A 21,753-nucleotide genomic window follows, 5' to 3' on the forward strand; every position below is an offset into this window, starting at 1 on the left:
AGAATCCAAAGATTATCAAAGAGAACAATGCACTTAATACAGACTTAATAAAATCCATGCATTCAGGAGGGGAAAAAAACCCTTACATTGGTTTACAAGGGCCAACTGGTGACAACACAAACTCTGGGGTTTGTTTCTAATAAGCTGCTTAGAGCCCAGAAAACATTTCCCCTTACGTTGTGGCTGTTGGAAGGTAGGTCAGATTTTGGGCGTAAACTACTTGGCACCATTTGCTAACTCCTCCTTCCTCATCCTCCCAAGCACACGACTTAACACACCTAACTCCCAGTGCATTACTGGGGCTGCAAGGCAGAGTACACAAAGCCCTGGTGGGGAACTGCCACTGCCTCCAAAAGGGATCAGTTGATGTCCTGTAGCTAGAGCTACGCCTTCAGCTTGTCCTTTCATCAGCAGGTTGTGATGGTGCTCACCTCATCTCCTCTTGTGGGATGGGTTGCAGGGTCTAGGAGATGTTCTGCTTTTGGAATGAAAAAGTGATTTTTTGATATGTTAAAGTTTTTTTAATGCCAAATGGTGCCTTGCTTTAGAAGCCTCCTGAAGACAGGCCACCAGATAGTGGTTGTTTGCACTATGGTCTCAGTGTGAGCCGCAGGACAGGGAGTCTTCCCAGGACACCTACAGTCTTCTGAAAGCAGCAGCCATCTATTTCAGGCAACACTTCTGGCTTTTTCCATCTTGATTGCCTGCTCTCAGCAGGAGCTCATGATCACAGCTTTCACATTCATACTTCTAAAAATGCCAGAATCCATAGGGATCAGAACTGCAGAACAGAGAGGGATGTTATTCCTTGGGTGGGAAAGCATGGAGATCTCCTGGGATCCAGTCCTGGCACTGTATGGAGTTGAAGGTGTTCTTGAGTGCATTGTTTCTTGTTCCTTGGTTTGATGGCAATAGTAAAGTCCCTTCTTTGGGGATATGGAGGATTAGCTAGCTCTTGCTGAAGTCCTTTAACTGCTCTGATGAGATGGACACTTGAAAGAGGGTGATGGGTGATGAAAGAGGATCATTTGTTACTGCAAGCCTTTCTGCTAGAAATCTTACAGCATAGGCTGCAGGTCCAGGATCTTCTAGTTGTCTCATTGCTCTAGATCTCTGTCGTTCCAGCTCAGATACTTGTTAGCAGATGTCCTCACTCTTCCCCATACTTGTATCTCTCCTAGGGTGACCGTGGCTCGGTGGGACCTCCAGGCCCTCCAGGAGTCAAGGGGTCGATGGTAAGGAGTAAGTCTGCATTCTCTCGCTCTTGCCGCTGCCTCTCTCCCTGCCCTAGCTACGGGTGCACCTTCACCTGGTCTTTTGGTTACATGACAACAGCTGCAGAACTCATCCTGTCTCTGGTGGGGTGGGAATGGCCATTTGACTGACTGGATATTGAGGTATAACCTCTCCCCAGCACTCACATTCAGCAGTCTGCCCCTCAGGAAACACTGGGTTTTGACACACATTCTGCAGTGCCATCAGCTGAGGACCTGTTGTGTCAAGAAGGTGTAACCAGGAACTGCAAGCTATGGCACCTGAAGGGCTGCCTGTTTGCAAGCATCCTGGCTACTGAACAGGCAGAGTCCAGGAACAGGGATCTGCTGGTCACATTCCACCATGTTGCCAGGGGTAGCTGGAGATGCAAAGTTGCTTGGCCAGCACAGTTCTGGTGTTCTGCTGTGCTATGTGCACTGCCATTGGGGGATGCCCAGCAAGATCTTGTCTTGCTCTGACACCTCCTGTCTACCACAGGGCAAGACCCAAAGACAGAGTTTTATATTACTTCAGCCCATTGTTTTCTGGACTGCTCAGAAAAGCTAGATGCTTACACTCCTAAGCATGACTACAGCTGGGATTTTGGCAGTTTGACCCACCTGTCCCAAGCAATTTCACCCTGACAAACAACAGACCTGCCTGACCCTTCAAGCAACCAACTGTGACTTTTTTCCTGCCTTCCTACTTGAATCCTGGGAAGTCACACCAGGAATTTTCTTCTTCCTTCTCTTTTAGGGGCACCCAGGGATACCAGGAGGAGTAGGTTTTCCTGGGATCCCTGGACCAACAGTAAGTAAAGTCTATCACCACCTCATAATGCCACACATAAAAATCAGCCTCTCGTATCCTGGGCACTCATAGGCTGAGTCAAACAGCTGAGTCAGGCAGTAGTGTCCCAGTTAGAGTGTGATATATACAAGAGATATGGGGGAAGGAATGGGGCATGTGTGGGGACAACATGGACAGAGATGAAAGAGGGATGAAGAGAAAAGAAGCAGTGTGATTTCAAACATTTGTAGTCCATTTCCCTAACAGAGCATCCAAAACTCACAATCCAGCCTCCATCTTCCAGCTGAGCACAAGCTCACCAGCTCAAGCTGTTATTGCAGGGCAGTCTCTTCCTGCTGGCAGCATGGAGATCACAGCCCAGCACACAGTGACTTTGTCATAGGCATTCTCAGAGCCCCTCAGTGGAGTGAGAGGAGGAGCAGAGCAGCTGCCTCCAGGTGCATCCTCCATCTGGATGGGCTCATCTGGTACATGTGCAGCTGTGGCTGGAGCGTGCAATTGATGTGGACTTAGATTCTCGTGTGGCTGCAGTTTCCCACAGCCATTGCACAGCTCTCCCAGCAGCACAAACACCACTACGTGTCCTTTGCTGGAACCAACAGAAAGACAGGCAATGGATTTTGCTCAGTGTGTGAATTCCCACAGCTTTGTTAATTGGGAGGAAGATCACAGCAGTGAAAGGCCTGGGCAGTGCCAAATGTTTGGCCTCCAGATCAGCAGCAGCTCTGCCCGCTGCAGGGAGCTATGGGGATGCTCTTGGTCCACCAGCTGCAGCCAGCTGCTGCCTGGGTAGAGATTTCACAGCTACAAGTCAATGGACATAAGAGCAAGAAAAGGTCTGAGGTCAAGCAGCACCTCAGGGCAACCTGTCCCTGCCCAACAAGCATTATCATGGCACTGGCCAGGCCCTTACTATGCAAGGAGCAAGATGCTGCCCACAGCCGTCAGCTGCTCTGTGGCCCCTCACAGCAGTACTTGCCATTGGCAGAAGTCTAGGAGGCAGGTGGGTATCTCTAGTGTCCCTTTCCTGGCAGCTTTCTTAGCACACTAGCTGCTGCATGGCTTTGGCAGCTGGAGCATTAGGGAAGCTCCTTGCTTTCTCCATGTCTGTGAGCATGGGCCAGACAGGAGTGTGTCCTGGGCAGATGTGGCAGAAGCTTTGGGGTTACTGCACCACTTCAGTTGAAGCTGTGTTTTTTCCTTACTTCACTGGGGCATGACACCAGCAGTATGAGTTGAGACATTAGCTCTGAGGGAAGATGCTGAAACTTCTGTGCAGCACTCTTAGGGCAGAGAGTGTCCCCAGGTCCTGCTGCTTCCCTCAATTCCCTGTTCTCCTGCAGGCAAACAGCAAGTTCATCCAAGCAAAATGTTTCTTCCAAGACTGCATTTTAAAAAGTCATAATTCAATAAGCCAAGCTTCCCCACAAAGCCAGTAAATCAAATAATCTCCTAATATCAGATCCCAAACCATTAACTCCAGCTGTTTCTGCCTATTTCTCCACCAAATATTCATTATTTGCTTTTCAAGCCAGACCTGAGGCATGCTGTTATTGTTTGTCCTGAACTGTTAAAATGTTTGAGCCTTAGCAAGCTCTCAATGGCTGATTAATTCAGTAGAGGGTGATTGGGAGTGGGAAGCAAAAGCAGAGTCAATGGCAGGAAACTCTGCCCTTAATTTCAGCGCACTGAGCCTCGTGAATTCCTTTTCCCTCCTCTTGCTCACCACCCTGGCTCATCTTTCCTGTTAACACAGAGTGTTGAAAATGCTGTGCACATAGAACAGTCCTAAAGGTCACTCATCTTCTCCTAAACAGTTCCTTGAAATTCCCAGCATGATATCTAGTACTTTCCTCTGCATTTTGCCATCAGAACAAATATTGCCGTGCGTGTGTTTTAATAAGGCATTTGGGAGAGGCTGAGACTTCCAGGAGGATATTCCAAATACCAACAAAGAATTTCATTTCAGTGTGAGCTTATCATAAAAATCTCTATAAAACAGGCATCTGACACATCCACTGCTTGTCTGTGCCAGTCGCTACTGACTCACTGGCAAACCCAAGGTTTACTGGGACTGCAAGCACAGTTACTGGCACCTCACTTTTCCATCTCGAGTGAGAACAGCTAAGCATTTGTATGCTGAACTTGCTGAAAGATGCTTCCATTCCAAAAGTGAAATCTTTATTAGTGGTAGAAGCAGCAGGAAGATCAAGGTCCAGTTTCGTTCTGATCCTTGGTAGAGTTTTGACAGGGTTGACAGTTGGTAAAAACCATTAGTGCATAAATAGCAAAGCTTGATGTGGAATGTTTGAGAGAGTAAGAATGGAATGTGGCAATTTCAGTTTTTCTTTTCTGACAGCAGGAAGAGACTAACTTTAAAGAGAATGGGGTTTAAGTCATAATGTAGAAATAAGTCCTGGTAATTGATCATATCCTTGAAATTTTGACTCTGAGAAACATGCTAACAGGGGAAAAAAAAAAGCTTTTCATTTTCTTCTGCATTTTCTGTACTCACATGAGTGACTCAAGTGTGTGCAAATCCCAGTCAGAAGAAAACCTGAAACCTTTCAGTAAATGTAAGAGCAGGACCAGCCACAACACCAAGAAGCCAAACAAAATTCGCATCTCTGCCAGCACTAAGAGGGCAACAGTTACTTGAAGATAAAATCAGCATTTGACTGAAAAGGTCACACTTGGATGCCTAAGATGAGGTGTCTGATTTTGTGTTTGAACAACTGAAAAGCAGATCCTGGTTGTTACTATTTTTGTACAGATACTGAGCAACAGCTGCTTTTAATAGCTTTGAAGGGAATTCTGGATGTTCAACTTCTCTTCAGGTCACACCACTTAGACAACAAGCTGCACACAAACCACAGGCAGATTCCTTAGGCTAAATGTTCATAATCCAAAGACAATTATCAAGTTGAAAAATAAAAGAGAGAGCATCTACAGGCAAGTAAATCTGCTCATGTCTTTGGCAAGAGTTTATTGAACCAACCTGCTGGTCAAGAGTCTGTGTCTGAGGCCCCTGCAGATCACACAGGGATGTGGGATCCTATCAACATCTGCTGTCTTCCTCCTTCTTCTCCACCTTCAATTCTTTTCCCTTCTCCCCCTTGCAGGGTCCGGCAGGAGTCCGTGGTGCACCAGGGATCAGAGGGGTGAAAGGCCGCAGGGTGAGTGCTTTCCATAAACTTTTATCTCTCTCCTCTTTCAGCTGTGGGTTGGGTTACTTCGGGGGGGGGAAGATGAGCAACAGTTGGGCAGCACCTCCACAGCTATGTGTCTGCTGTGTGTAAAGACTGTGGTCACTGGGGCAAGTCTTACAAGGGCTGCAAATGCAGGGGATGTGTATGGGCAGAAGGTGTTCCAAGCGTAGAGCTTACCCTGGAAGTGGTCTAGTGCATATTTTCCAGCCACCTGCAGTGTCAAAACAGTGGTTAGGGGCACTGCTGGTGAGGATGGTGAAGGCTTAGTCACCCAAAAATGCATCTGGGCTGGGAAAAAGGGTGCAGGTAGAAGACCACTGAAAGTGCCTTTGCTGCCAAGGGATGGAGAGCAGCTGGGATGTGAAGTCTTGTGGTTTAACCAGCAGCAGATAGAGCAGGAAACGTTACACTACAAAGAAGAATCAAGAAGTGAAGAAGGCAGAAATAAAGCTGGCAAGGAGCCAGACACCCTCCTCTTCTGATGTCTTCCCTTTCAATCTTACAGGATTAATATCTTTTGGTAGAGAAAGGTGTGGTTTGCACTGTCAGGAGATAAAATCCTAAGCATGTCCTCTGTCTCTCCATGGGTTTTTTCCAGCTCATAAAACAAGGTCTTGTTTTTATCTCTACATTTCTAAACAGTACCATGCTGTGAAGCATGTGTGAACACTCACTCTGCCAAGAAAGAGCAGACCCCCAGCCTGGTCCTGGGTAATGGCACTAACCAGCACCACTGACAGTGCTCCAAGCCCATGGTACACTGCATAAATACTGCACTATCACTCTGCGTCAGCTCATGTGTGGTTCTTCCTGCTCTGTTTGGGTGACAGCCCACAGCAGAGTGACCTCTAGACCTGCTGAAGCTGCTTGTTTTCCTGCCTCTGACATCCAACCCATGTCCCACTGAGCTCCTCAATCTTTCTTCTTCAGTGGTACATTTATTGCAGGAGCATCCCTGCTTTGGGTTGGTTTTCCTTATCCAGCTGCTTTCCAAGGTATGAATAGGGAGTGCACATGGCTTCTGCTGCAGGTCCCAACAACAACATGGTTTGCATTTCTCCCTCCAAGGACCTTAGGAGATCTGTTTCCAGGCCTCGTTTTCATAAACATAGGCTGCAGTAAACTATCCTTTTTACCCACCTCCAGTCTCTGCTTCTCCTGCAACTGCTGCCTGGAGAATTCAAGAGAGCCAAGGATTACATTTGTTTCTCTGTACCAGAGCTAATACTCTCTTCAGGTAGCTGACACCAGCAAAGGGAAATGGAATAACCAACTAGAAAGCTTTACAACCACAGAGTTATGTATCCTGGAACTGCTTTAAGCATGAAAGCACAGCTACAAGGGCACTAGTAGTATTGAAGACCAGCAGATGCATATCAGGGCTCAGCTTTTAACTTGAGGCTGGGAAAAACAGCTTCCTTGGCTCTGTTCTCCTCAGCAGGAAGGCCTATGGACCTTGCTCTCCAGCTCCACTCTCAGAGAGTCCCAAGGGAGCAAGGTTTCTCTGTGCTACATAGCAGCAATTAACTGAGCTGTCTGGGGCATCCATGACAATGACAGATGAGAAGCTGGAGGCATCTTTTCATGGGAGGCTGTGAATGGACGGTGGGAAAATATCTCAAGGTAAAACTACAGCACAGAGCTGAGCAGGAAACTCCTCCGGTAGGAATACAGGCTGCCAACTGTGAGCTCTGGGAGAGGTGGGTCCTCCCAGGGGATCAGACATTTCTACCACTGCCTTTAATGTGTGCAGTGAAGAAGTCCCAGTGTTGCCTCTTCCCACATGCCAGCCAAGGATACCAGACACATCCCCTGGCACTGAGCCTTTCCTTGCAGCAGGCAGCCATGTGCAGCTGCAGTGTTTGGCTCTGGGGTTGGGTGAGATTCACTTGCATAAATGTTCTCCAGCTTCCTACATCTGCATTGGCCTAAAGTCCTCAATGCACAAGGAAAGTACAGCTGACCAGGCTGTTCCCAGCTCCATTTATGCTGTCAGGAATCACAGAAACCCAGCATGGTGGGGCTTGGAAGTGACCCAGCATCTAGTCCAACCACCCTGCTAATGCGTGGTCACCTAGATCAGGTTGTACAGGTGGAATTGTGGTATTACACAAGGTAAAGCCAAGGGCAAAGTTGGCTTAGGCTCCTGAGAAAGGATGTTGGCTGGCATGGCAGGGACCTTGCTTTGGGTGTAGCTAGGTCCTGAGAGAGGGTGCCAGAGCCTCAGAAGGAATCCTGCAGGACACCAACTGCTGCCAGCACTGTCCTCAGAACTGTGTACCGCGTGCAGACATTCCACCTCCTCTTCAGATCTTGAGTCCAGCAGCCTCTGTGCCCCTGGACATTCCTCTGCTGAGGAAACCCAGACTTCAAAGGGCATCCCAGCCCTGGAAAACAGAAAGGCAGCAGTAGCTCTATCCCAGCTGGTGGCAAAGCCCTGCAAACATCACCCAGGAGGTTCAGAGTGTGGGGGTAAAATGGGAGGGAGCACCCAGTGAAAAGAGTACACCAAGGTCTTGATCCTGCCCTAAATACACTGGTATCAGGGAGGGGTAAGCCTCTGTCAGTGGATACTAAACATCTGGATCTGCTGCTGGTGCCCTTCACTGATCCTGCCCTCAACACTGGCTGCTGGACCATGGCGTGGTGGAGATTCAGTGTGTTTGAGCTCCACAGTAATAGAATCCATGCAGAATTTGCAAGACAGACAGGCAGAGAGACAGACATCCTTTTTAAGATGCCCAGAATAGAGGAGGAACTTGGATGCTGCTCTGATATCCTACAGATTTCAGTGGATATGATGTGGGAAAGTCGGTACCACGAGGACCAGCAGCTTTCCTGCTTGCAGGATTTCTGGTTTGTATATCCCTCTCTCACGTTTTCCTTCTCCTCATGCTCTCAGAAGATATTCCAGGCACACACAGAGTTCTTTGTTTGCTTAGTCTGCCCTGCTATTCCGGCTCTTGCTTTTCTCAGGCTAGGGAAATGATCCCCCAATTGTAATTTCAGACATTACCCTCTGTCTGTCCTAGCTTAAAAGAAAGAAAAAAAAAAAAAAGAAAGGGATGTAATGCAATTCAGAGTGGAAACATGAATGCAGCCTCCACCAGATGTTGGTGGATTCCATGAGCTGTGTTTGTGGATACTTCATTAAAGTCGTTTTGCTTTTGAAGGAAACCTAAATAGCGAACATGGTTTCGATTGTGAGGAACAATGGAGACTTTCTGGGCTCTGTGTTTATGTCGTGATAGCTTTCCTAGTGTCAGGAGAGAAGGACACTTTTTAACAGGAAAACCCCTCTTAAATGGTAACCTTCTTTTTAATCACTGCAGGGCTGTTGTTCCTTCCCAGGTCTTTTCTTTAGCTCAGCGAACCGATATTGAATCTTCCACCAAAGTAATTTCCCCTCTCCTCTTTCCCTAAGGACAAGAAAGTTGGACCTGTGAACTTAGGCTGATTTCCCTTCGTCTGTGCTCAGTGTAGCACTTAGATATGTGCCTAATATTCCTCTAGTGACAGCTATGCACATGTTTAAACCTAAGTATTTAACCAAATCAAGGTTTAAATGTGGCTGATCCAGCAAGTCCCTCACCCTATCTCGCTTGAATTCAGTAGCACATTGCTATAATCAGCTCCTCACAGCAAGAGAACTTGTGGCCCCCAGCATCCTTTGTTGAGGACAGTGACATCAGAAAGCTCAGATAGTGGCTGGGAATCTCCACCAAAAGGTTAAATATCAATGGGAGCCATGACTTTGCCACTCAGATCATGAATCCTGCTGGGAAGTGGCTGACCTTGCGCTGTTCTTCTGGCTCTTCGCTTAGCCTGGAGAAGAGGAGGCTCAGGGCAGACCTCATTGCTGTCTACAACTACCTGAAGGGAGGCTGTAGCCAGGTGGGGTTGGGCTCTTCTCCTAGGCAACCAGCAACAGAACAAGGGGACAGAGTCTCAAGTTGTGCTGGGGGAGGTCTAGACTGGATGTTAGGAGGAAGTTGTTGCAGAGAGTGATTGACATTGGAATGGGCTGCCCAGGGAGGTGGTGGAGTCACTGTCCCTGGAGGTGTTCAAGAAAAGCCTGGATAAGGCACTTAGTGCCATAGTCTAGTTTACTGGCCAGGGCTGGGTGAAGGTTGGACTGGATGCTCTTGGAGGTCTCTTCCAGCCTGGTTGATTCAATGATTCTAAGGTGTTTGTCAGTGTTTTGTCCTGTCACTGGGTTTTGGCTCAGGCAATTCAGAGGAGCTTTTCAAACCTCAAAGCATATTTCTCTTTTCCACCATGCCATTCCTTCAGCAGGCTCCTGCATTAACTCTTGTCCAGGTGAAGCCTGCAAAGAGAAGGTAAGGCATGGCCACCTCTTCTCCCAGCACTCTGCTGCTCTGGCCTGGAGAGGACCACTGTGTCTGCCACCCAGACCCAAGGCACCACATCATTGCTGGCTGCAGGCATTTGTAAATGTCTGGGATTTATAAAGTGGAGTTATCTAAACAAACCTGGACACTGTTGCAACTTCCAGGCCCAGCTGGGAAGTCACTCATGGAGAAAAAGCAGAGGTCTCTTGTTTTGTTCCCAGGGATCTTTCTGCTCAGCTGGAGATGCTTTAGAATTGTTTAAGGGAATGTTAGCTACAGATCTATGGCCAGTGATGGGTCCCTTCAGCTTCAGTCAAGGCATCTGCTTGCTTTTCATTTGGCCCATGGAATATCAATATTTGGATAAAGGAATAAGGATTTCTGGAAAGGAGCTACTGTCCATTTGTTTGTGCTGCTGTTTCTGCTCTTCAGAAGCTGGTTACTGCTTCTGGGCTGTGAGTGTCTGTTTGAACAGTACTCTTTTGGGGAAGCACCTTGTTGAGTATTGCAGCTCTGTTCTGCAGGGAGGTTCTCTGCTCTAGCAGCAGGGTGCACCTCTGTCACCTCACATGAACTGGCAGTATACCTGAGCTGCAAAGCCTGGAGCTGAATTCCCCTGCTGGGGGGATAGTGCCTCTCAGTATTCCATGTCTCTGAGGGAAACCAACTCTTGACCTGTGTAGTAATGGGACCTGCTTGCTACCACTGCTGGAGCCTCCACTGGAAATAAGTCGTGGTTACAGTAGGCAAAACATGACTGCAGGTGAGACTTACCAGGACTTAATAGCAGGTTTCTCCTACACATCTCTGTGGGGACTAGCAGAGGGGTGACCATGAGAAATGTGCCTACAAAAGATGTTGATATCAGAATTTAAAAGCTGTTGGGCTCTGCCCAGCCCCGAGTGCCTTGCTGCTGTTGAGATCCAGGAGCTCAGCACAAGCATGGCTTACAGCAGCTGGAGCACCAGTGCCCTCATTTCCTGCACAGTACCAGTGTGGCTCCTCCTGCCTGACTAGACAGCCAGAAGGGGAATATCTTCACCTAGGTAGCTATGAGTGATGACACTTGGTCTTGTAGCTCCTGTGCTGCAGTGGGACTGCCTGGGCACGTCCCTCTGCTGTGACTCACTGCATCCCCTCAGGTGAGCTGCTTCGAGATGGACATGGCAATGCTTTTGAGACGCATATTCCTGTCCAACTGACTGCTCCCTCTGCTCTGCTCTGCTCTCAGGGTTGCCATGCCTGGCTGGTCAGTTCATTTTGAAGCACAGAGGGCCCAAGGGGAGCCCGGGGAGCTGTGCTAAGCCCTGCCTACAAGGCCAAGCTGCCAGGCCTGCAGGGGGAAGGGCACCATGCTGTGTCTCACAGCATTTGGCATGGGATGCTCCCTGGAGAGCTGCCAGGACCTTGCTCACTCTTCTCTAACCAACGTTGTCAGTAAAAGAGAGTTTTAAAGATTTAACTAATTGACTAAGTGTAGCCTTTCCTGTCAGAGCATATTAGGGGAAGCCTTTATCCTGGGTTTCAGCCCAGGAGGCTGGAGAAGATGAAGCTTGCCACATGCGTTTGCAACTACAGGGTCACTTTCTCTTTCTTTGGGTCAAATGCCGATGAGATGTGTTGTGATGGGATTAGGCAGGTGGCTGCTGGAAAGTGAGATTGGCCTGGCAGATCCTGTGATGCTGGTGACAGGGCTCTGCTGGAGGAAAGGAGGATACCATAGACACGTCCCCAGCCAGCCATGCAGGGCTGCACCAGAGAACCACAGCCACCACTGCCCTAGCTATAGGGCTGAGGGCACTCAACAGCCTCCACCAAGCTCAGAGTGGCCCAGCACTGGCAAAGGGGCTGAACAGGGCAGAATAGGCCCCAGAAGATGAGTGTGGAGGAGCTAAACACTTTCCTTTCCTGGTGACATCTGTCCTGGAAACCTCTAACCTGGGTTATCATTGTTGTTTCCATGTCCCACTTGCCTCTGGTCCCTGCAGTCTCTGACATACCATGGCTGTACTACTGAACCCTTCCCCTCTGCACATACATCCTCTTCTTCACAAGCAGCTCACCCCATCAGCTCGAGTACTAAAGATGTAACTGCACAGAATATCTGAGTGGCTGCTCAAAGAGAAGGGGAACACTTTGTTTTCTAGGGAAGGTGAGAAGCTGGGTGGCAAGGTGTTTTCCCAGAGTTCCTGTGCCATGCACATACTGCCATCTCCCTTCTCTTTGGGCAGCCCAGTACCTAGTCCAGGACAGGTCTGTGCATTTTGCTGGCTTGCTGGGTGTCCCAGTCTTCCCAGACAGCTCCTCACACGCCTTCAAGCTTCCAGTCCTGTCTGACTTGAGCTGCCAGTAGTCCTGCTTTTAAATGACCTTCTGCTTTATGTCATTGTGCACTGAGGTTTACAGGGACATGGATTAATACAATATTTTGTCCTTACTGCTCTCTGATCTCAAGACCCACATCAGCAGGGTGCTCGGGGTCCAGGGCTGCTGAGAGCTGCCATCACATTAGCGTAGCGAAGCACCAACCTGCAAAACATCCCACTTGGTTGTGGTGTTCCCATCTGCTGCACAGTCCTTCTCTGTCTGCCCTGGAGACCAGGCTGAGCACTCTTTAGAGCTGTGCCTTACTGCCACACAGCGCAGGCGCAGCCTCTGGTACGCTCAGCAGCACAGAGCTTTGCCAAGCACAGTAGAAGGTTTTGCATTATTTTATATTGACAATGTTTGCCTGCTGTAATAATTTGGCTGAGCTTCCCACACATCTTCTGCTGTTACACTGCTGCTCTTTGTGAGTCTCTCTCTCCCTTTGCCTGTCACACTGGAGTTGCTTTTCTAACGCATTGGCTCCATAGCCCTGTTATTACTTTTGGCACTGGGTTTGCATCCCGATGAAGCGCACTGGCTCCTGTTTTCTCTATTTCCACGTTGGCCTGCTCTCAGGATTCCTCTCACCACTACATTCTAGCACTGGTCTCTGTTTTTATTTGTTATTTATATTGCAGTAGCGCCTGAGAGTCCCAACTGTGCTCATAGCCTGATTAGGAACATGATAGAGTCTCTCGATAAGCCCTTTTTTGTTCTCTTGTTTTCCCTGCCCACAGCTCTGTTTATTCTGTCGGTGTGTCCCACTGTTTGCGGGGGTTCAAGCAGTGCAGAGGGTTGTGTTCAGCTCTTCTGAAGTTAGCCCAGGAGCTAGATCACAGCTCTCCCCCCTTCCCAGTGTTCTCCTCGCTTAGAAGCCCCTAGCAGTGCAAGGAGAACTGTTCCAGCTCAGCTAATCGTCTCCATGAGGCTCCTCACCTGAACTCTCGAATGTGCCATGAGCATTTGCTGTGTCCTACACACCTCCTGAGTGGCTGGCTCCTGCTGCATGCACAGCCAGGAGCAGATGCTGGGCATAGGAGCAGACGTGCCAAAGCAGGCAGCCAGGCTGCTCTTCTCTCAGCATACATCTTGCATATGCATGAGCACCTGCCTGATCCTTAGCAGCAGCCAGCTCTTTAAATAGCAGGTAACTGGAGCTGGAGGCTTGGAGCTCAGCTGCCAGCAAACAAACGCTGTTCTTTGGGAGCAGCATGAGGCCCAACACAATTGTGAAGGTACTCTGTAGTGGGGGCTTCTCTGTCTCTATTTTGTAACTATTGCCCTGACCGTGGCCATGAGACAGCAGCGAGACAAGAGTTAAGGGCAGGGGCAGCTGGCAACACAAGATGTCTAGAAAGGAAGAGGTTTGCTAACAATAAGGCTAGGCCTGCAAGTCTGCATGTTGCAAAACTGTTGTGTAGCTGTCACCTGAAAATAAGGTTGTTCCTGGCCTGCCCCTCTCCTCTGGTTTGTGCTTGGTAATTGGTTTAACAGGAATAAAAAGTATTTTTGGTGCTGCATGCTGATAATGGTGAGAAATGAGACAACAAAACACAGAAAGCATCTTTTGAGTCCTGGGCTCCAAGCTGCTGTGCTCAACCCAAGCAAATATGGGTTTGACTGATCTCATGGGCTTTGCTGGTGGCCGAAGCTAGGCTGGCTGCTGTATTTTCCAGTGAGACACACAACCTTCATTCTTATTTTTGCCTCTCTTTTGCCTTGTACCAGGGTGCCAGAGGGCCTGATGGACCAGTAGGTGAGCCAGGATCACGAGGTGTCAAGGTGAGTGCCAGGAGGTGGCCAGCTTGATCAAGGCTGCTCCTAGCTGTGCTGTGAAATGCTCCAAGCAGGATCAAGGTCATGTTGTCCTCTAGGAACAGAGGATGTTCAGTTGCTCTGTGAGGATCAACCAGCAACGATGAGTCTTCTGTGCAGCCACAGTAAAATCTGTCCAGTGTGGGCATCAGGGCCCTGGCTGCTGGGGTCTGAGGCCCTAAATACAGAGAAAGTCCACAAATGTGAGAGGACCTCTGCTGAAATAAGAAAGCCTCTCACAGGAAAAGGGAGTAGCTCAACTGGCAGTGAATGTGCTGCCTGATATGTCTGAACGTGGCATGAGAATCAGAGCAATTTGACAGGAATGGTAAAATATGGCCTGGGGGAATATTTAACTGCTCTAATGTGTTTCTTGTTAATTTGGTTTGTTAATAGGGTAAAAATGCAGGGCCAGAGGAGCCTGGTGAAAAGAGAACCAGAGGCAGATACCCTACCCAAGCAGACCCCCACCCAGCCTGCTCCACAGCAGCGCTGAGATGAGCGCGTGGCAGAATGTCTCTCTTTGGCATCAGCCTGATGTGAGAGTAGAATGGCAGAGCTGGACCTTTTTCCTACCATTCAACATCACAAACTCCATCCCCTGCGTGGTACACAAGGCCCTGTGGTTGAAATCTGAGAGGAGAATCTGCCTGATTCCATGCCCTGACAGTCTTGCTCCAAAAGCTTTAGGTCATGCAGCCCATTGTCCGTGCTCTCTGCTGGCTGGAATGTTCCTCAGGGCAGGATGCTGGGCGTTTGGCATCTCGAAAGCTGCAGAGAACTGGAGGGGATATTTGGTGCACAAAAATGCAAGAGCAAATGTGCTGAGGCAGAAGAACATCCCCAACACCTTTTGCTCATGCCACCACGTCTGTGTTCTCTTGCTCTTCAGGGTCGACCAGGGGAGCCAGGCAAGCTGGGGCCAAACGGGCTGCAGGTAGGTACTCTGAAAGCCAGGGCGTGCCAGAGCTGGCAGGGTGTCAGTCCTGGGGACACCCACACAGACACAGTGCCCAGGGAACTGCAGCTTCTGCTGGCCAAAGCCTCGCAGGCATCTCAGTGTGTTCTCGGCTGCTGACTGCTGTAACTGTGTGTTCACAGGGCAAGCTGGGCGAGCCCGGGGAGACAGGAGCGCGAGGCTTCCCGGTAAGTGCACCCCCTCTGCTTCTTGGCACAGCCTCCTCTCAGTCCTGGTCCAGGAGGAGAAGTGTGGATGGTGTCTCACATCCAGGGCCACCTCTCCACTCCTTTTACCGGAGCATTTCATGAGATGCACAGTACTGCTGAGAGGCAGGAAAGATTGCTGGGGAGTTGCAGCTGACCTTGGTGGGTTTGATTTTTCTAGGGTATCCAAGGACCTTCTGGACCTCCGGGAGCAAAAGGGGCTCCAGGCGACCCGGCAAGTGTCTTATCACTCTCTCTTCATCTATGCTCCTTACTCAGACACTTCATTTCATTGTCTGTTTCTTCCCCACCACTGATTCCCATTCCCAGCTTTTCTGTCTTTGCCAACTCCAGTGTGGTCAGAGATGTGAAAGACTTGGCTAGACTCCTAGAAGGCATGAGGAAGACAAGGTCAGACCCATGGAAAGTAAAAGGGGGCCATGGATCAGCCAGGGAGAGTGTAGGATGCAGCCTGGGATGGATTTCAGAAGGGAAGGGAGAAAAGAAAGGCAGGGTTGGGTTTGGATCAGATGTAACAGGGGGGGTTGGACTGGGCTGGTAGGTAAAGCAGAGGGGGCACTGGATGGGAGGCTGATAGTGTCAGAACTGAACCCACAGCTTTGGGGGAGGCACTGGGAAGTGACAAGTGAAGACACAGGCCTCAAGGAGGGCCAGTAGCAGCACCAGAGCAGAATGAGAGATCATCTTCTGCTGTGTCTGTGGGCACTGAGCTGGACTCTGAAGGGAGAGGATATATCAGGCATTTTCAGGTTGCCAACTACAGTTGTTTTAGACAGAATCCACAGAGATGAAGAACCTTCTGAGCTGTTTGCCTGCTAAGGTGCCTCAGCACACCCACTGCTAGCCTCTCCATCTCACCAGCCTTCTTTTGCATGCTGTATAACTCCACTGTGACATGGGAGGAACTGTTGTTTTACTTTGCAGGCCATGGAAGTGATGGCACTTCACCAATGAGAACAGCTGTAATGAAAAGAGCCTTGTGTCTCTCTTTTTCAGGGTCCACAAGGACCACAGGGACCACCTGGACCTTTAGGAGAAATTGGGCATAAGGTAGGTCTGATCTTTGTTTTCCCCTTGCATCACCAGTGGCAGGACTGAGGCAGGAGTAGAGGTGCAGAGGCACATCCTTCCACACGTGGGGACATGAGCACAAAGGATTCCCCTCAAGTCTGAAAGTTAACTTCCAAAGAAAACAGTGGCAATCAGAAATCTGAGCGTGGTTTTCATCACAGGCCATAGACACCCAGCTGGCAGATGCACAGACCCATCTTCACAACAACAGAAACACCTCAAAGCTGATCCTGCTGACAAGCATGTCCCAGGCGTGGCTCTCTGATCACAGCAAGGACACCTTTCGGCTCTGGGGTGCAGAAACAGCCCAAAAAGCAATTCAGACTAAAAACTGGTGCCATTGCTGGTGAGACACTCCTGTGTCAGCCCTCCTGGACTGCTATGACAGTCCCATCACAAGCCATTCCAGCCAGTGGAGAAAGTTCAGAGCAGCACCTCTGCTGCTGACTGCGCTCTTGGGCTGCCGTTGCCATGAAGCGGTGGCACAAACACACCACAACCAAAGGAGCAGCAACTGCCCTGATGGAGTGCAGGAGATGCCTCCGTGGTTTCCTCCTGACTCATCTGCAGCCTTGGCTTGATTTCTTTCCCCTTGAAGTGTTATAGCCTTGACTGTTTATGCCAGGTGTGCCAGTTCCCCTTGGGTAGCTTGGGTCCTGAGCTGTAATATGGATGTGGAGTTTCACTCGTTGTGAAAACAGCAGCAAAGGTGGCTTTTAGTGCAGTCTTCTGCAAAGTGTGAGTCATGAAAGTTTCCATTCTCATGGCTGCTAGACAGCATGGAGTGAGCTCTCAGCATGATAAACCACACTGGAGAGCTGGAAAACTGCTACCAAGCCACTCTGGATGCTGCCAACCAAGAAAGTACAGAGCTTTATTCAACTCTGTGACTCTTCCAGGAGCCTTTCTCTGCATTGGCACCTCTAGAGAAACCAAAGCAGGATTTTTGCTTTCATTGGAGCTTCCATTTTTTCATTGCATGGTTTGACCATTTGTTCATAAACCCAATGCACACCCTGCTCCCCCTCCTCTCCCTGAATCCACTTCAGCAAGCCAAGAGCTGGCTTTATTCCCTGGGCAGCAGACTGCTCCCTTGACTGTGTGCTCTATTTTTTTCCTTTATTCCCCACTGTAAAGAGAAGGGAGATTGTTGTCCAGAAAGCAAATACCATGAGTAAATAAACCACTCAAATCCTTTAAAGACAAGCTTTGCTGTCCCATCTTTGGCCTTGTGGTACAAAGTCTCATTCCTTATGCAGAGGTAGTAGCAAATGTACAAAGATTAAAGCTCCCAACTGATCTTGGTACTAAAGATAGCAAATGAACCTGACCCCTCTAGCTCAAGGCTGCACATGACACTGAGTAAGAACAGTTTGCAAGGTCATTCTCTCATCTACTGTCTTTGTCTTCCTTCCCATAGTTCTCCAGCTCCTCACTCATTTTTGACTCTTTGAGGGATGCCAAACCCCTCTACCAGAGTCTGTGGTCAGACAGATAAGCCACATCATCTGATCTGCCAGACAGTGTTTTCAGCCTGGTGACAGCCCTGTGCTGTGCATTTTTGGTCCAAGCCCAGTTGTTGGCATTAAGATGTTTGTTGCCCCATTACAGCCAGAGAAAGTGAGCTATGGATGTCAAGCTTAATTAAGCCAAAATTTGTGCTGGTGTCTTTGGTGTAACCTTGCTGTTCTTGGTTCCCTTCAGCTGTCCTGGAGCAGGCAGCACTGTTGTGCCCCTCACTTTCTGGATGCATGGGGCCAGTAGCTGAGCTCTAGACTGGATCATCTGCTTCTGCAAAGACAGGACAGTTCAATGTGCCTGCAAACCCTGGGGCTGTGTAATTCTTTGCCCTAACCTAAATGAGACCAGTAGCATGGGCAATGTTCTCACACCAGTGGTAACACTCACAGGGAGCAGGAGCAAGAGCACAGCTGAGAATTGTTGCCAGCCAACCTGCTGGACCCTTCTGAAGGGCTAATTCTGGACCTTTTCCCCTTCTTCCCCAACTAGTCCCAATGCTGCTCCTTGGCATGGTTAATAACATCAGAGAGCAGAGAGGTTGGAAGGTGTTTGGCAGAGGAGGTTGGGGGCTGCTGTGGGGCTGGGAAGAGGAGTGAGAGACAAGCAGAAACCAGACACAATTGGGCCTCTTTGATGCTGTGTACCCCAAGCTAGCTCCAGGGAGGTAATTACATTGCAACCAGGGCTCTGCTGTCCCAGGAGAGCTCTGCTAAAGGAATTATGTCTTTGATCTTGCTTTCTATTTGGTTACAATGGACTTGTTCATTATTCTTCCTTTTTTCTTTCCAGGGACCACCCGGCTCAATAGGACAACCTGGCCCTGCAGGTGAACCTGGCATGAAGGTAAGAAAAACCTTTAGTGCCATTTCTCAGTCAGAACAGGGACATCAGAGCAACTTCTGTTCCTGCAGGACTGAGTAACATTGCAGGTTCACTCTCCAGCAGCAGATGCAGACAAAAGATAAAGTCTGAGAAACAAAATCAGTTTAACTTCAAGCCCTTGGTTACAAATTCCTGAGCCCCATCTGGAGGGGAAGGATCTCGGTGCTGAGGAGAAGCACTGTCACAGAGGTCTTGTGCCCCTAGAGCTCTGAAAGACCTTGGGAAAGAAGCTCTACTGCTTTGCAGATGCAAAATCTGAGTGACGAGTCCTCAAGACCCAGAGGTCCAGGCAGCTTCTAATTTGAAACAAGAAGAGTCTTAGAAGCACCCAAACTCAAAAATACCCTCAGACAAGGTCCACCACAGTTTCCAAGCCTCAGCTCTGTGGGGACTCAACTCTTCTCTTGGTTCTGGGGGAAGGATGCCCTGCTGCACAGCCATGAATGCACCTTCTTGTCCACATGGAAAGGCCTATAAAAACCATCTCTTTGTTTGAATAAGATCCCTGTGCTGAGCAGCTCAGAGGGGGAGGTTATTTTATCCTAACCCCCTTTCCACTTGGTTTGAAGGTTTGCTCCTGTGTGCAGAGCTTTTGAACAGACTCTGTGTGGGAATTAAATGCAATTTCCTCTCTGCTATCCTTCACTCCCCATCCCCAGCTCCATCCTTTGCCATGTTTTCCTTGGCAAATCTTCTGAAGCTTCACTGGAGCTACCGTGTCTCTGGCATCCTGATACTGCACGAGTGTTTCAGCTCCTGTGCTCCTGGCTGCCCTCCTCAGCCACAGGATTCAGTGGCTTGCACAAACACCCCTTTACCTGCTGCCAGTGGCACACGTCCTTGCTGAGGAGGCAGGGAGCAAGACTCCCATGCTGCTCCTTCTCCTAAGCTGGGAGGTGCTGGGACACACTGGGGTTGCTCTGGGCAGCCATCACCTGCAGACCAGTTTGCTGCAGGATGAGACATATGGATGGGTCAAACCTCTTTCCTCTTACATCTCTGCATTTCCTGAGCTCTCTTCCTTGCAAAGCTGTTGGCTTGGATGGGGACCTGTGGGAGGTAGTTTCCTAAGGCCATTGTACTCCCAGTGCTAAACTGCAAACTCATAGCCTAACACCAAGAGCCATTTGTTCCCAGGCTCCATCGCCTCTGTTCACTCTCATCTTGGTGTCATCAAAGGTTCAGGTTCCTCTCCACCCTCCTCAGTCATGCTGAGGCTCAAAGAACTGTTGGCTCTGGTTGTATCTGATGCAACACTGCATTGCACCCAGCATTGCTACTTTTCTGCTGGAGGGCCATGCCAAGGGAATATTTTCTGGCTTTGCCACTGCAGGCAGCACAAACCTCTCTCCTCAATCCCTGTCCTTTGTCAAGTACCATTTAAATACTATTCCAGTATTTAAATGGTGGCTACAAAGAAGGTGGAGATTCCCTTTCTACAAGGAGTTACATGTTAAAGACAAGTGCAAGTTACTCCTGGGGAGTTTCCAGTTGGACTCAGGAGGAAAAACTTTCACAGGGACAATTAGTCATTAGAACAATCTCCCCAGGGCAGTGGTGGAGTGCTCAGCATTCAACACTTCCAGGAATCAGCTGGACATGATGCTAGGCCATCCTGACTAGACCATGTTTTTGCCAAGAAAGGTTGAACCAGATGAGGTCCTTTTCAACCTGGTATTCTCTGGTTGTATGATCACTGCAACAGAGCCTGTAAGATGTGTGATTGCTCTGTGTGAGCAGAGGCATTGGTGATGCCAGCCTCTACTCTAAGGCTTCCCTGCAAGTCGAAGTGAAGGTGTTTGTGTAGAAGAAGGAAAGGAAAAGCCAAAATGCAGGCTGCAACAGGAAGTGGTCCCTGCTCACTCGCTGTTGGTGGTGAACAACTGTGATGGTTTGGGAGTTTCCCACCCCCCACACGTAATGGAATCACCCAGACTGTACTCAGCTGGCTGGAAGTTAAGGAACGAAGCTTTATGTTCACAGCTTAGCACAATAGACAAGCAGATATTCACAATGTATTACAGATAGTTACAGTTATATACAAGTTAAAGGTAATACAGAAACACAACAGCCCTCCCAGAAATCAGAGTCCCCTGAAGGGGCTCCCAACCACCCTTCCACCTTCTATCCACCCCTACTCTTATCTCAGAATCTGCCTTACATGCAAGGTGAGCTGGGAGGATCAGCAAGGTGGAGTAGAAGCAGAATCATTAGTTGGGTTACACAGATCCAAGCAGAGCAGTAGAAGCCCAGGGAGAAAGCACAGACACTGAACTCCAACAGATAGAGTCTATCTTCTCTATGTTTGTGTCCTTGGGTTTATACACCTCAGCAAGCTTGTGAGTGCAGTAGCCATCACCATTGTTTCCTCTTCACAGCAAATAATTTAATACCTCCTATTAAAATATTCCAGTTGGCCTCAAACCAGCACAACAGCTCATCTCCATGTCTGTGGTTCCTTCTTTCTAGGGTGATCCTGGCCAGCTGGGGGTCCCTGGAGAGCAAGGCCTCATTGGCCAAAGAGTAAGTACAATCATCTTCTAGTAGATCTTCTCTGCCTTATCAGTTCCCTGACAGACCCTGACCTGGTTATGCCATAACCTTTGCTGCTTCTGAGCGATGGGAAGACTTTCCTGGCAGAGTCTGTCTGGTGGAGTTCACCAGCCCACATGAGCCTCTGCAGAGCTGCTGTGACAACCCCCTGTGTGAAATGGGCAGTGTGGGAACACTGGTCCTGTTCACCAGGAGGTTACAGCCTGCACAGCACTAAGCAGGGAAGCACTGTGCCCCTGTGGGAGGCAGCCAGGCACAGGATGAATGCAGAGATTGAAGCTGCCTGTGGCTCTCGTCCCTTCTTGGGACTAAGGTCAGTTGTTGGAGAGGGATGGGAAGTCCCAGGTTAAGTGAATAGACTGAGTCCCCTTTTCAGCACAGAAAAGAAGAGCTTGCAGGATAGCAACAGGATCCATAGAGGAAAAAAAACATAGCTCAGAGCAAGCAAGTGGCTGAATTCCTACTCTTGCTTCAGGAAAAGCTAATCCAACACTAGGGTATAGGATAGGACACATGTCGAAGGGCAGTGTGGGGCTCCTGCCACTGCAGCCACAACTTGCTGTCCTGCACAGGAGAAGAGAAAACAGCCTCAAGTTGCTCCAGGGGAGGCTTAGGTTGGACATGAGGAATAGTTTCTTCACCCAAAGAGCTGACAAGCCCTGGAACAGGCTGCCCAGAGAAACGGTGGACTCCCCATCCCTGGAGGAATTTAAAAGCCTTGTAGATGTGGTGCT

General features: G+C 49.2%; 1 protein-coding gene across 1 annotated transcript in view; it reads left to right on the plus strand.

The window, feature by feature from the left end:
• Positions 1–21,753, plus strand: part of LOC135190255 (collagen alpha-1(XXVII) chain-like) — a 170,223-nt gene that overhangs the window by 106,367 nt on the left and 42,103 nt on the right. Inside the window, 10 exon segments of the mRNA XM_064171406.1 lie at positions 1,182–1,235; positions 2,011–2,064; positions 5,187–5,240; positions 13,721–13,774; positions 14,700–14,744; positions 14,909–14,953; positions 15,153–15,206; positions 15,989–16,042; positions 18,374–18,427; positions 20,936–20,989. Of these exon segments, the coding sequence (XP_064027476.1) occupies positions 1,182–1,235; positions 2,011–2,064; positions 5,187–5,240; positions 13,721–13,774; positions 14,700–14,744; positions 14,909–14,953; positions 15,153–15,206; positions 15,989–16,042; positions 18,374–18,427; positions 20,936–20,989 (522 nt within the window).

Source organism: Pogoniulus pusillus, chromosome 35, assembly GCF_015220805.1.
Source record: "Pogoniulus pusillus isolate bPogPus1 chromosome 35, bPogPus1.pri, whole genome shotgun sequence".
NCBI lineage: Eukaryota > Metazoa > Chordata > Aves > Piciformes > Lybiidae > Pogoniulus > Pogoniulus pusillus.